Source organism: Ambystoma mexicanum, chromosome 1q (assembly GCF_040938575.1).
Source record: "Ambystoma mexicanum isolate Mex_15411 chromosome 1q, UKY_AmexF1_1, whole genome shotgun sequence".
Classification (NCBI taxonomy): Eukaryota; Metazoa; Chordata; class Amphibia; order Caudata; family Ambystomatidae; genus Ambystoma; species Ambystoma mexicanum.
This window is the reverse complement of record NC_090922.1, coordinates 454,086,633-454,101,893: the sequence shown is the minus strand read 5'-3', so window position 1 is coordinate 454,101,893 and position 15,261 is coordinate 454,086,633. Positions and strand designations below refer to the sequence as shown.

At 46.6% G+C, this 15,261-nt stretch overlaps 1 protein-coding gene across 1 annotated transcript in view; it reads right to left on the bottom strand.

The window, feature by feature from the left end:
* Positions 1–5,076: 5,076 nt before the first annotated feature.
* The window catches only part of SLC12A3 (solute carrier family 12 member 3), a 480,556-nt gene continuing 470,371 nt past the window's right edge, over positions 5,077–15,261 (bottom strand). Inside the window, exons 25-26 of the mRNA XM_069640343.1 lie at positions 9,415–9,482; positions 5,077–6,361 (exon numbers count right to left, since the gene is read on the bottom strand). Of these exons, the coding sequence (XP_069496444.1) occupies positions 6,220–6,361; positions 9,415–9,482 (210 nt within the window). The 3' untranslated portion in view covers positions 5,077–6,219. The remainder of the gene's footprint in view (positions 6,362–9,414; positions 9,483–15,261) is intronic.

Sequence of the window (15,261 nt, the reverse complement as noted above, 5' to 3'; positions counted from 1 at the left end):
TCTCTTCACCCACTTCTCTCTGCCCTCACCCACTGTAATGGCCACCATCTCTCTCCTCCTCTCCCCACCAGCCAGACTACTCCTTACACCACAATTCCCCTATCGCTCTCTCTCTCTCTTCACTCTGCAGCTACACATTCATCACTCTGTGTCCTGCCTCCCTCTTGCCCTCTGCCATCCTTCACATCAGCTCCCACACTTGTGCTTCCACTCACCAGACCTTTACCTCCTCACTTGGTGTCCCTTTGCTCCCCTGCATCCATGGGTGACCCAAAGGCACACGTGACACCTGGCAGTGGTTGTGCAGAATGTCTGTGCCTGCAATCAATAGCCCGACCTGTGCTCGGATCCCTGTGCTGACTGACACCTGTTGCCAGAGTGGATGTCATGCTGTGCTTGAAATCTGTTTGCTTCACTGCCAGTGATTGTTCTGTCAATGGGTTTTGATGTTGTAAGATTGATAGTTGCTCACGCTCTGTTATTTGGACATCTGGACGTTGACACTGGGGCGTCCATGACGGTTACGTTGTTCAATACGAGAGTTGAGAAGGTTGTCCTGTTTCTTTACTTTAAAGCAATGCATGTCTTTGCAAGCTTAGAATGTTTTTTCAGGTGGAATGCTGTGGATGTGAGACAGGTTGGTACCTTGTGCAGGTAAGTTCAAGGCATTAAGGGGGGCACATATAGTGTCGTGGGTGACAGGGAGTCTGGCACAGTGTGTGATATTTTTTTATTGCCATGGACTGTGGTGAGCCATACGGCTTGAGGGGTGAGGGGACACATGGTGATGGTAGGCTGGGAGTCTATGCTTGCCATTTGTGCATGGCAATCTGGGGGGGCACAGGCTGTGGGTTGATTGTTGTGAGCGAGGCTGTCACTGTGGGGTGTTTATTGTTGAGTTATCCTGAGACGAGCAGGTCCAGCTGCATGGGTGCAGGGTCACATGGTAATGGAAGTCTGGTGAGTGATTGCTTGCAGTTTTTGGATGTGTCGTGCCTGCCATACGGCATCCTGTTCACTCAGCTTTTCATGGCGTGTTTGCCTTCTCAGGGTGCTGTCTCAAGACAAATCCACACACAGCAAAGCATTTCAGGCCCTTTGGGGGATGCCATCTTCACCGCAGACACCAGGCACACGTCATTGGCCTGGTGTTGTTGTTTGCCATGGGGACATGTATCATGCACGATACACCAGGAGATATTTTGCTACCTGTTAGCAGCTGCTCAGTGCATCTCAAAGCTCCCTTCAGTTCTCAGCTCATTGGTCCCCATTCAGTCCATTCCCTCAGACCTCGGCCTTCCCTTCCTCTCGGCTGTTCCCTGCTCTCTTTTGTGTGCCAATATCCTTGCCCTCCGTTTCTCATACCTTTCTCTGTCTGCTTGTCTCTTTTATGCCAGTTGCCTCTGTGCCCTGCCTTCCTCTATGAATGATGCCTGTTTACCGAGCTGACTTCTGCCAGATCCTGTCTTCACTGCATTTGACAAGAATTTTGCATTCCGTCGTCTTGGACATTCCATCATCGGCTCCCTGCCAGTTTTTACTGAACTGTCCTGATGTCAAGTTAATGAGGGGATGCCATATTGTGGCATTGGGAGTGTTTCCAAGGGGATCCTGGGTTCCCAATCTCTCAGTGATCTCTATTTGGGAGTCAGTCGTCTCAGTGTCATTCTAACTCCAGCCGGATTTGAGTGTTCACAATTACCCCTCACCAGAACAAGCGGTAAGTGGGACCTTGTCCTTCACTACATGGCACTCAGGGGGGCAGGCAGTGCAGGTGTTGTGGGTGGGGAAGGTGTCACTGTGGGGGGTGTTTTAATTGCATTGGCCTGAGGTGAGCAGGTCCGGCTGCATGGATGCAGGGACACATGGTGATGGGTGGCTGGAGAGTTATTGCTTGCATTTGTTGCATGGCACTCGGGGGGGGGCACATGTTGGAGTGTCATTGGGTGCATGGATGTGTTACCTGCTCTGACCTTGTGTTGTCTTTGTATACTGAGGCATTCTGCGATGGGAAGATGGTTGCTGATAATCTATAGAACAGTGCTGTTGGATGCCTGCATGCAACACGTTAACAAAGTAGGCTGGTTGGTAAGCCCACAGAGGAGAGGAAGGATACATTCCAGGGTGAAGCTGCAGCAGGCTCACATGGGAAAGGTGTGAGGTGAGATGTGCATCTTTCTTGTAGTGAACCGGAAATGGTATCATTCTGTATGACTGTTTTTATGTATATGTGCATTGTGGGCATAATTGTTGTGAGGTAATGGGGTGCAAGCAATATATTGTTGTGAGGCATGCATAGGCTGGCCAGGGCAGTCCACACAAGTGTTAGTTGCATGTTTTCTTTTGTGCTGTGCTTTCTCACTTGTGTTCTCCTGTGTGTTGTTGGGGGTCTGTAGGCACTATTGTGGGTGTTGGCCATGTGAAAGTGGTTGTGGATTATGTTGCTTGTGTTGTGTGCTTTGGTGTGTGCAACATGGACACTGTTGTTTACAATTGCTATGACTGTGTCAGTATTTGTTGCAATTGATTTTATGGCAAAGGCAACGCACAGTTAGCTTCTCCCAGACACACATGCTGAGGGCAATGTTGTGAGCATGTAGGATTGACCCCAAGTCATCATTGAATGGCACGAGGGATTTGGCTTCAAAGTGTGTGCTCCACAGGGCCTGATCTTCATGAGAAGTATGTTTGCACAAGCTGATTGCGTGCAGCCTCTCCCTGTGCCCTTTGGCCAACCAAGGGCAAGGGTGGTGCCTGTGGCTGAGGGTGATGACCCTTCTGTATATCGACTGGTATGCCATGTTGTGTGGCAACATTGTGCAGGACACATGCTGCCACAATGATTTTACATACTACTGGTGGGGCATATGGTCGAGGGAGCAGAAACGTGACTTGAGCACCCGGAATGTACACTCCACTGTGTCCCTAGTGGCTATATGTGCTGCATTGTACCTTACCTCAGCTGGTGTGGAAGGATTCCTGAATGGCATGATCAGGAATCTTGATAGCGGGTAGACACTGTCCCCTGCAAATGTGTAAATATATATTGTCATGTCTGTCGTTCAGCGTGTCACATGAATGCATGCATGGGCCCAACAGTTGATACTCACCAATGAGCCAGGTGTTGTCAAAGGTTCCCGATGCCATGGCCCGGTAGAGTGGTGACTGGCGGTAAATGTAGCTGTCATATGTGCTTCCAGAAAAATTGGTATTGACGTGGATGATGGCTCCATTTGCATCACAGATGACCTGCACATTGATGGAATGCTAATGCTTCCGGTTGCGGGAAATGTGCTCCGTCAATCGGGGAGTGAGTGGTGTAGCGCAACATGTGTACAATCAATGGCTCCAAGTACACGTCGGAAGTGTGCATAGAACTCCTGGCACTCTCTGCCTTTCCTGCAATGTGCGTGGCATGTATACGTGCCTACACAAACACACAGACATGTCATGTTATGCAGGCCAACACCTGGTGGAGAAAGTGGGTGGAGAAAGTGGGATTGTGTGGGGTGAGATATGCCACCAACAATGGCTGTGGTGCGCTGAAAGGAGCCTATGGCTATGAAATGGATTGCCAGCAGCACCTTTTCCAGGGGGGTGAGGACATGGGAGCAGATGGTGGGGATGCAAGGCCTTGTTCCCACTCTCCGACCAGTTCTAAAATGACATAGGGTGGGAACGAGTACCTTGCATGCACCTGGTTGTCTGGCATCCCAAACAGCATGGTGCGTGTTGTGAAAATGCAGGGTTTCTGCATCCTCCTCCTCCTTCTGTGCCCGTGTACGATGGCTCCCAGTATTCCTGCATTCATTGTGGCTGACCGACGTTGGAATGGTGTGCATTGCATGCTTTATACACGTTATTTCCTTTGCATATTGTACTTTGCGTGTACTATCATGTGGTGGTGAGATCACAAGGTTTGCGCGTGACTTGCCCCAATGTGATGTCGCGCGGTGCCAGGAACCCTGCACTAAGATACTAAGAGCATTCTAGGAAATGTAGTCCTGTGGGCTTCTATATTGAGGGCATAAACTTGCATTCTCACATGTGATGGGTGTGCCTGGGTGTTTGTGTGGCAGTTATCTAGTATGAAAGACTTTATCTAGCATATGAGATGTACTTATGCATAAGAGGCTGTACATGGGCATATGCAGCTATAGATGGGCATACCTGGCTAGCACTGCCATACAATGGCAGAACCTGGAACACCTTAGAGGTATACCAGATGTACAGTGATCCATATGAGGCTGCAGATGGCACATGATGGCTGTAGTGAGGCATAGCTAAAGGCAGCACTAAATAAAACCGGACCAGTTGGATTAGTCAGTGCTTGCTAGCCTAACAATCAGAGGCGTTGCTAGGTTGGGCTAAGGGTGCTATAGCCCCAGGTATTTTGGTTGTAGCCCTGGATAGAATCTCAGGAACTACAACCAAAAGACTAGCTAGCCCCCAGTCCCGACAGTTCCGACATCAGCGTAGCCCTGGGTCTTTTCTAGACCTAGCAACACCCCTGCTAACAATCCTCGAAATCAAACCTGCAAAGTGAACCAGTCAAATAAATGAAACCGCCGAACAAGGAAGTAGACAAATGTACAGAAATGTAAGTCACACACGTTTTTTCTTTCATGTTTTGTATTTTATATCAGAATTAGCAATTCTTTTACACATTCAGTACACTGTACAAAGGTATCATAATTGAGTCAAAAAGTAATACCGAACCACATTCCAGAATTCTGCCCAGCAGCAATTAACTAGGAAACATGAATCAGAAACGAGTTCCTACATGGTAAATCATACTGTCTCCAAGCCCTACCTCTTTAGAGATTCTGATTTCCCTACAGGCGGAAGCATTACAAAGAAGTCCTACGCCTATTTCATCCAACACACGTGATGAGGGAACCTAGGATGCAAAGCTCTCTGAGGCAGTTCACCAAAGGACTGAGGATACCATCTGTAGAGACACTGGGAATCCTTGTCGTAAACATTGAATGAGACTAGTCTGTAGTGCTTACATGGACAACAATGTCCCAACATTCATTAGGCTTTCCACTCAATATGGTACCTGTCCCCAGCTCGCAATAAAATGTGATATTGAAAAAGGGCTTTATCTCTGTCTAAGTTTGTAGTTATTCTGGTAAAGGTTTGTTGTGTATTTACTGTGCAGGCACCCTTTAAAAGAGTTGTTTGCTTGTAGACATGTAAGCCTGGATGCACAATGTGGCTGAAGGGGAACTATGCCACAGATATGAGTGACTGGGACCAAGGTTTGCTCCATGCTATGCATTTGGAGCACGCGCAAAGAGACACTGATGCGCAATTGGCTTGTCTTAAGCCACGTGGTGCTACAGTTGCGATTCCCTTCAGTTGGAAGAGTAGACCGGCCAAAAGAGGATGCCATCTGAAGGCAATCCCTGCTGCCCCATTAAGACTCCAATCTGTTAAGGGAATAGGACATATTAGTTGGGCAGCGCATTAGCGCAGGTGCCTCCACCAAGGGGAGAGAACCTTATCAATGCATTGTTGCCCATATACATGGAGCGAGAGGTCGAACATGGACGAGCTTTAGAATTTGCCCGTGTACTATGTACTCTGAACTGCCAATCAATACTGGGGAATATACAAAGAATCCTTGAATAAATAATTGCTCTTATTGACAAGGCGGTTGTGCCACCATTCAGAGTTGGAGTCAAAAGGTCCAGAAAACACCTTCCGTGGTATCACCCTTTTGCTAAAAGTCTTTGAAAGGCCCCATGTTGCCTACTGCAGCAATAGGGGTCAAACGTAGCCACTTTACCCAGTCATTTCGTACTGCATTCCCAGACTCCGGCAGCCAGGAATTGCTGAACACTCAGGGGTATTCCCCATTCTTTGGTGGACTGTCATTATGGACAAGCCATTTTATAAATTCAGACCTTACAGACAGCATTTTTGCAGTATTTCTGCTTGGATCACAGTAGCATTGAATACAAAGTGCTTATTACATTCAATTTCAGTTGAGTGCTTTCTTTATCCACCCATTAGCATTTTAGCCCAGGAGTTAACAGACAACTCACAAAGAGAAGCAAAAATATATATTTTATATATATATATATGCACCACTGCCATACTTTATATACAAAAAGAGCATAGGAAGGTCATGATAACTTAAACCCTAGTAATTGGTCAGATCTGGCATAATTTACATTAAACCGGGCATACACTGCACGGAATCATGAGGCACTACTGACAGTAGAAGGTGAGAACGTTCTCTTGGTTTCCTCGTGTCAAGAGCACTGGCGCTCTCAGGTCTTGGGACAGAGTTTCCAGCCAGGCCATGTAGAGCGAACTCGGGCATTTGTCCTTTCTGCCAACTGGCATGGTTCTAAAATGGGGGAGAAAATACAATATGTAATAACGATCGTACACAGAATATCCTGCATGCAGTTGCTTTTGGATGGATCTGTGCCTGAATGTAGCCACCTTTATATCGGTCACTAGTCCTGGGAAAACCTTATTCGACTATACTCCATGCAACTCAAAGATTTTGGGAGATGGTTTATTCGAACATCCAAGCCCTGTTCTAGACATAGAAAGAAACAATGTGCATCCACTGCCAAGGAGATGCTTAAAACCAGAAAACATATTCCCAGCTTTAGCTCGGGAGGATAGCTCAGGGGCAACGCGATCGCCTTGGAAGCTAGATGGCGCAGAGCGACACAGGTTCGATCCCCAGGCCCACGCTTAGAAACCTCTGAGTATTAAGCAGCAGCGTTATAAATAAGCAATTATAAGTGTGCTTTATAAGCTTTTCTGTGAGGGCTTGCTAGACCCATCAGAGTAAAGGGGCATGTTGGATGTAGAATTTCTTTTTTTTTTAAAAGACTTGCTCAACCTGCGGTAGACACAGAAAAACTATGTCTACCATGCCGATCAAGAGCAGGTGGGCTCCTTTGCCAGCTGCCAAAACTCACCAAAACTTTGCGCTAGGATTCCATAATCCCCTAACGGCAGCAAATATTCCTGGATTACCCAAATTCCCCTGGGGCAATCTATGATTATTCGTGGTGTTAGTGCTCCTTCAATTAGTTTTTATCAAAGCTCGAATCCTTGAAATTTTAGTGAGTTCCACTAAGTCAAACTTTTCAAACTTCCTTCAAGGCTCAAGGAAAAGAGGTTTGAGTAAGTTTGCAATGGCGTCTGTGAAAGGCACCTGTTTCTTAGATTCAGGGTCTGCATGGGAATGGCGTTCCGAGGGCCAGGACGGTGACGGTGCTGTATGTGTTCATGCTTGTGTAGAGAGAGATTACTTTAGAGTACTGCTAATTTAGAATTTAGAATAGATAATTTTAGAGTAGAAATTAAATTAAAGTAGGTTTCCTTTTAGAATAAGTTTTAGATTAGATGTAAGGTACAATTATAATATGGGGCTTTTCATTAGTCAAGAAACTGAAGGGTAAAAGTGATATATGACATTTTAATCAGGACCAGACGATCTTAGTGGCTGAGTTGGGAAAGTGACACACTTTTTTTGGCTGAGTTCACTACAGTTTATGCAAATAAATAAATAAAAATGTATGTTTTTCTTGATGGAGGAGACGATTAGTGGCTAGGTCCAGAAATCAAGACACATGTTTTGTTTTTTTTTACCTTTAGGATGCGGACAATGAGAAACTGAGTTCAGAGACTGAGACACTTGTTTTTCTCTGAGGGTGTGTAACAACATCAACTGGGTTCAAAGACACACATTTTTTTTTCTTTTCCGAGTGGAGCAGAAAATCAGTGGCTGCATTCAGAAAGCTACACAATTCATTTCTTGAGGGAGATTACAGTTAGTATCGACGCAGACCAGCGTAAGGAATGATTGGAAGTGACAGAGGATCTGTGGACCTTGCGACGTACGTCGCTTTGATGTCTTCCTCTTGTAAACATTGTTGTACAATGAAAAAAAAAATACAGTTAGTGACTGACTTCAAAACAACACAAGTGTTGCAACTGAGGGAGCGGAAAATCAAAGTAGCTGGATGCAGAGTGAATCACATTCTTTAGGGAGGGGACAGAAAACCAGATTGACTGGCTGGCAAGGTGTCATTCTTCGCAAGAAAGAGATACATCACAATGAGTTACTTAGAGGGCTCTTCTTGACTACCATCCAAAGTCAGGGAAGTCTCAAACTACAATCAGGCATTTGAGCAGGACTTTAAAGTGCCAAAATACCCACGGGGGCTGTGGGGTGCATGAATGCTCAAGCTAAATTGTTAGGGTAGACAATGGGGATATTTTGGAGGCCTTTGAGCAGATCTACCTAAGACTGTGATCCTGCCTGTCTACCATTGTCTTTAGAAGTACTAGTGAAATATCTTGTGTCTACTGTGTATCACTCATGAATGGTAGGATTTGGAATCAATGAGAATAAATTAGGGAACAGGAACTATTTCAAATCTGAACAGACTAACTTATCAAAGGTAACTAGAAGTGGCTGCAGTTGTGCTATTAATATGGAGTATGTCAATTATATAGTATTCAAGAAGAAAGTTAATTCTATATTGTCCATTAGTTCATGGTCTGGGTATGTTATACCAAATGTACAACAGTACTATATTTCTACCTTCCGCGGGATGCAATAGTATCCCCTAGTAACAATTCTAGAAAATATAAGAGTGTAATCAAAGTACGAATTAAAACGTAATCTGATTCAGCGTTGGTCTACACATGTTTCAGGTGTGTGCTTCTTCAGGGGATAGTAGAATGAGGTAATGAGGGAAATAAAGGAAGAAATGAAAAAAATAATGGGGAATGAGAAAAATGTAAACTCTGAAATTAGAACATGATTGTGTAATTAGTTATACAATAGTTGAATAGTCAGTCTACAGGCATTCAGTAACTTGAATTGTATTATTTGAATTTTAATGCCCACATTTGGGTAGTCTTGAAATCTGATGTTTTCACCTTTATGTCATTAGTCTTAATCAGAATTATATTTCAAAAGTTTATTTAATAATTTATTGTAGTGGTCTGGAACTTTCTGAATCTGTCCCTCCCTCGATTGAGGAGGGTGGTTGGACTGATCCTTAACTTTAAAGCCACTTCATGTCAAAAGCTCCATCTTTGAAAAGGGTATTGCCGATGGGACGCTATGAATTAGCTTGCAAGGTAATTAAAAACATTTCTTTTTGGAAGCTACCTTACTAATGTACTCAAGAAACATCCATTGTGTGCCCGTCGCCTTTAGGGCTCGTAGTGCCCCGACAAAAGAACATTTTGTCCGACATTCAGGGAACTTGGATGGAACACATGATTTAATGTTCCCCCCGGCCAAATTAGGATGCATATGGCACATCATCATATTTTACGGGTGTGTACATGCACACTGACGGGTACAAACAGCAGTCAAAGGGAGAGTGATATTAACGAGGCAAGCAATTCATGGCTACTTACATGACTACAAGTGCTGCATCCCGGGAGTAATCCAGCAAGACCTCGTTAAGACGCACTTGTCGAAGGGACTGTAGAGCAAATCAGGAACACAAACATCATTATGGTCTACTCCAATGATCCATCATTAGAAACAAGAAGTCATTTCTGGTAGCACAGTGCATGCCGACAGCAAACATCTATTTCTCAGATGAATGCTAGTATGACATGTTAGACAGGATAGTAGATTGCAGTTTTTTTGAGTTTTGCAAATGCAAATTTTTAAGGATTTGATGATCAGTGACTTTTTTCAGTGTTGGACACATGTGGATCCAAAGCATCTAGATTTGGGCAGCTAATCTGAGTCACTCCACCTTTCTGAAGCCCTAGATCCCACTACTCTTAAGGAAGGTGCCAATTATAATGCCCACCGTTTTGAAGTCAGGGATGAGTTCTGGTGGCCATTAAGTAAAAAAGCAGTTTTCATTATTATTGAAGAACTAATAGAATGTATATAGCAGACCCTATAAACGGAACTGCCTCTAGGCCTTGCTAATGGTTGTTATTATATGACTCTCAGAAATACCAAAGGCTGTGTGGAGCCGACAGGATTCAAACCAGCAACGTTCAGGTACACGCAGATCCCTGCAGCTTCTGAGGAAGACCACTAACTGCAGCATCCTATGAAATTACTTCACCCTCATGTAGACATGCAATACTGATTTGCTTTCAAAATGTTAACATACAAGACAGACACAAAAGAAATGTTTGGAAAACCTTTATAGTTCTCGAAAAGGGGTTGGAAGAATGCCTATCTTGCCCTACGTCTAGGATGGGAGCATAGTCGACCATCAAATAATAAATAACACAGTCCTAGTGGAGTCTGTCTAAACAAGATGGCATATACTAACAAAACCTATAACCAGCCCTTCTGCTAGTGTAACAAAATATCTGTGGGGAAAATGTGTATGCAAAAGGAATAGTGTGCAAGAATATAAAGAATCAATGTGACTGAGTCAATTCTCCTCCCCACGTTGGATAGCACGGAGAAAGGCGGCCCTCGTAGACAGAATGACACACCCTGGCTCAGGTTCTCAAAATAAAGGCAGTTCAAAACATGGATCGAGATCTACCTGGCCTTCCATGTTAAAGTCTCTTTTTCCAGCTTTCAAAACACAGTTCAACAAAACGTTCTCACCGGTTTCCGTCAGTCGGACTAAGACCTTTCAAAGCAAAATGTTCACGTAGGTCTCCCTCAGTCGGGCTCGGACCTTTCAAAGCAGAACATTCACGTAGGTCTCCCTAGGTCAGGCTCTGACTTTTCAAACACAACACTTCCATGTACTCCCTTCCCCAAGCTTAATTCACATCCTTTACAGATTCTCTTCCCCTAACTTATCACACTTCCGGTCTCCCTGAGTCGGGCTCAGACCTTTTTCTGATGTTGAAGACTTTCGAATGTGCGTTGCTTTTACTATAGACCTCTGCAGGACTACTTCCACTTTCCCTTCGGCTCACACTCTTGTGTTATTTGCCCCAGAGTCTCTTGGTCTTGGTAGTTCTATATCATAAACACAAAAGTTTAACTTTCGCCTTTTTACTCCCCTCTTTTTCCCCGGGGTTAATTTTGACCACTTTACTTTTTATTGTTCATTCACTTTTTCGCTTCATAACAAAACATTTCACCATTCAGAGAGACTTTCAAGTGGGATACTTCCTTTTGCCAGACCACACCGCTACTCAGTATCGCTGGTTTCACAGCTATCAGTAATTCAAAGTTCATCACAGGTCTGCCTTCCTTTGTGTCCATCCACACATGTGCAGCCTTCAATTGTGCCATATGCTGTTGTAATTTCAATCTTTCCTTAACACACACCAGTCTTTCATGTTGTTTGCCAACTCACTGGCTGTGTGCATTTTTTCGGGTCTTTGCAGTTTTTAATCCACAAGTCAAGGTTAATAGCACAAGCTTGGCCTCGCCTCTCCAACTCTGCCATTCACCTGGGAGGGTCGCTGGCGTCCTTGAAACACAATGCAATCTTCTTGTCTGGGATTGGGACTTCTCCACATGTCTTTCACAGCCTTTTGGAGGCAACAACCTCCCGAGTGGACCTCCTGGGGTTCTCTCCACTTTGCTCTCTTTCCTCGGTCCGTGGTTATGCTCCAGTAGGTTTGCCTTCTCCCCGGAAGTTCGGCTCTTGCTCGTATTCCATCTTGTTCATCTTTTCTCACCAAAATGTCTTTGGACTTCAAGTCCCATAATCCTTTATTCTGAATTTGCTCCCTCTTCGCTAGCTCCCCTTTTTGGTACTCTGGCGGTTTTGGGAGTTGCAGGAAGTCAAGGGAATACTTGTGTTCAGGGTCTTGCCACCTGCCCCTCAAGGCCTGGGCTTGCCAGCTTTGCCCAGGGGAGGAGCTCTGGTGTGGGCACCGCCAGGTAATCCCAGCTGCCCCTGGTTTGGCTCCCTGGAAGTAGCGTTCCCTCTGCACACTGCAGCCTCCCCTGTACTCACAGGTCCAGCAATCAGACAACCCTTCTTCCACCAGTCCTTCCAGGGTCTCTCCAGCTCGAATTCTCTCCCTCTGGTTTCTGTGCACCATCCAGCCTCACTAGTTCACTCAGAGTGTGCCGTATGTTCCAACTTTTATACTTCCTGGGAGCGTCAACCAGAATCAGGTGTGAGTGGTTGTAGAGGGAGGCCAGACCTTGCCTGTCCTTGTTAAGAGGACAGTCTGTTGTTAAAAAGGAAGGGTCTGTCCTCTGTGTCTGAGTGTGTTTCTTCTTAGTGATCTTCATCCACTCAGTCCCTCTATTCTTCGTCTCAGTGTTTGTATAAAAAAAGGGAGGGGGTGGGAAGTCATAGTGTTTCCTGGTAATTATCGGAAAATTGGGTAGGGTATTGTCAGATCAGGGGCGGTAGATGGTTATGGGTCCATGAGTTCTGGTTTCCCATGAGCTCTCGGCTTCTTTCCTTTAAGGAAAAGTACTGGGGTAGGATGGGACTTGGTTAAAAATATCCCATGTAGACTGAGGAGGTGTTGGGTAGGGGTGTGTCGGAAAGTGGGGAATACTGCGCCTATCCCAAGGGCATTCCTCCTGCAGTCTCAAAGGACCCCCTGTCCGGGTGATACTCCCGCACTGGTACACCCCTAGGGTCTGGTTCCAAAGGCGTTGGCCGTGCCCTGGCCACCTGAACTAAAGATCCTCAGGGTCACAGGACCAATTTGATCAAAACACTTGTTAAACTTTTTTGTATTACCAAATACATCACTCAGTTCATACAATTTCTCCAGCATTGGATCTTTCATGGATTCACATGCTTAGAATATTCCCCGTCGTCAGGCTGGGAATCCCCGGTACATTATATAGACCCTTTCCCGTAGGAAAACTTTTTCGACGCTTATGCGTCCTATCCACCTCGTTTTGTATCATGCGTGCCCGTACCGTCAGGACGTCATGATATAAATACAGGCCCCGCCCCCGCGCTCCCTCAGATTTCAACCGTCTTTCAAAGTAGTGGGATCCTCGTGTTTACTACTAGTGAAAACTAGGTTGTTTTTTCTGTTTCGCTTCGGCGAAGTTCAAATTCTGGAGAATTATGTCTGGAAAAGCGTTATTTCGCCTGTGTGCAACATGTGGCCTCAAAAACGTTTATGAAGGAGACGGCCACATGGACTGTATCTACTGTCTCCACCCGCACCACACGGCGGATACATGTGAGATATGCCAGGGTTTCTCCCAAAAAACCCTTAAGGACCGTAAAAGAAGGCTGGTCGACTGGCTTAATGACAGAGCGGGTGCCTACCCGGCTTCGGAAGTTGGCTCCACTGCCTCCAGGAGCAAGTCGGAGCCTCCATCGAAAAAGGTACGGCCAGCGGAAATTCGCACTGAGGACAAGCATAAGGGGAAACATGCTGGATCTTCCTCATCACATAAAAAGCCCTCCTCCTCCTCATCATCTAAGACGGAGAGGCTAGCGCTGTCAAAATCCTCCTCAGGGGACCGTCCCAGGTCTTCCATGAGTCGAGATGCTTCAGCCGGGAAGTCGGCATCGAAATCGACGACGAAGTCTAAGGGCTCGACGACGACGTGCTCGTCGACCTCGGTGTCATTGACGATGCCTATTACCGTTCAGGCAGCAGCGGTTGGGATTCCTTCGTCGACGGAGACTCAGTCTATGGCTTGGCTGCCAGAGGTCTATGACCCGATCCCCCCTGAGGTCTTACTGCAGCCAGACACGGCCTGCTCGGCGGAAGGAGAAGGTGACACGGTTCTGCAGCCTTCGGATTTAGGCTTACGGCCTTCCACGTCGGCGACGACGACGATGAGTGCGAGCGGGGGTATGGTACCTATATCATCCACGTTACTGACCCCCAGACGGTTTTGTCTCTGGATGTGCTTAATACTCTTCAGAAGCTCCTGCAACGGCTGGATACGCAGTTCCCCCAACCTGGGACGTCATCGTCACTTTTTTCTGTACCTTCTGTCGACGAACAAACTTGTACGGCTCGCTCGACGACTAAACACCCATCGGCTCCCCAGGTGGTAAAAGATCATCCTCGAGCTCAGGAGGAGGGTGAGTTGTCGGAGTCCGACTCTATACTGGGTGACTTCTCCCTGTCACCGTCGAGGGACCCAACCTGGAATTTGGATGTAGAGTTAGAGTCTACGAGGAGCCAGACACAGCCATCTCCCCCGGATGATGTGGGAGCCTTCCATGCAATGATGGGAAAAGCTTGTTCCGAGTTCGGCTTGATTCCTGAGGAGCAGAAGAAAGACTGTTTCCTTTTTGACCACATGGGTCAAAGGAGAAAATCGGTATTTGCCATCCCAATCCTGGACCACGTGTGGCAAGAAGGTCTCAAGACGATGCGCCATCCGTTCTCGGAGCCAGCCATAAAGGGACGGTTCGAGAAAAAGTTTAAAGCTCCGGAGTCCACTCCAAAATGTCTAACATCACAGCCTCTGTCTGACTCGGTTGTGTCGGCGGCAGCGGCTAGGAAGGCCAGGGTACAGCAAAAATGTTCAACGCCACCGGAAAGCGAGGCTAGGAGGCAGGACGCCTTTGGAAAAAAGGTGCTCTCGGTCGGAGCGACGACAGTAAGAGCAGCCAATTCCTTAGCGATCGTGTCACGATATGATAGAGAAATGTGGCACAAACTAGCCCCTATCCTAGAACACCTGCCAGACGAACACCGGAAAGCAGCTATGTTACTGGTGCGGGATGGCGAAGAGGCCTCGAACCACGCTATTAATATCGCAGTTGACCTAGCAGAGTCTGGCTTCAAACAAATCAACCATGGAGTAGTGCTTCGTCGACAAGCGTGGCTCAAATGTACTACTTTCCGTCCTGAAGTCCAGTACATAGTCCTTGACATGCCATGCGAAGGGGAACACCTGTTTGGCGAAAAGGTTGATGAAGCGTTGAAAGGGATGAAAGAAGACACGGATACTGCTAGGTCCCTCGGCGCCCTTCAAACGGGTAGAAACTTTCGCTCTTTTCGCCCCTTCAGGGGTGCTTCTGGAAACTCCCGCTTTGGAGCCTCGAGGGACCGTGGATTTAACAGGCCCTCGTACTCTTCACAAGGGTTCAGACGAGCGTCCCAGTCGGCACGTAGAAGCAGGGACTATCAAGCCTCCAGGCGGCGAGGCTCGGGTCCGTCGTCAACGAAGAACAAGCAAACCAGCAACCAATGACGGCCTTCGGAACGTCCTGGGGGGTCGAGTCTCTCATCACTTCGACCGATGGAAATGCATCACCACAGATCGATGGGTTCTAGACACGATTCGCATGGGTCATGCGCTACAATTCAAAGACAAGCCTCCGCGTCTTCCTCCTTTATTCTCGACACAGCCCCACCTCCGAATCC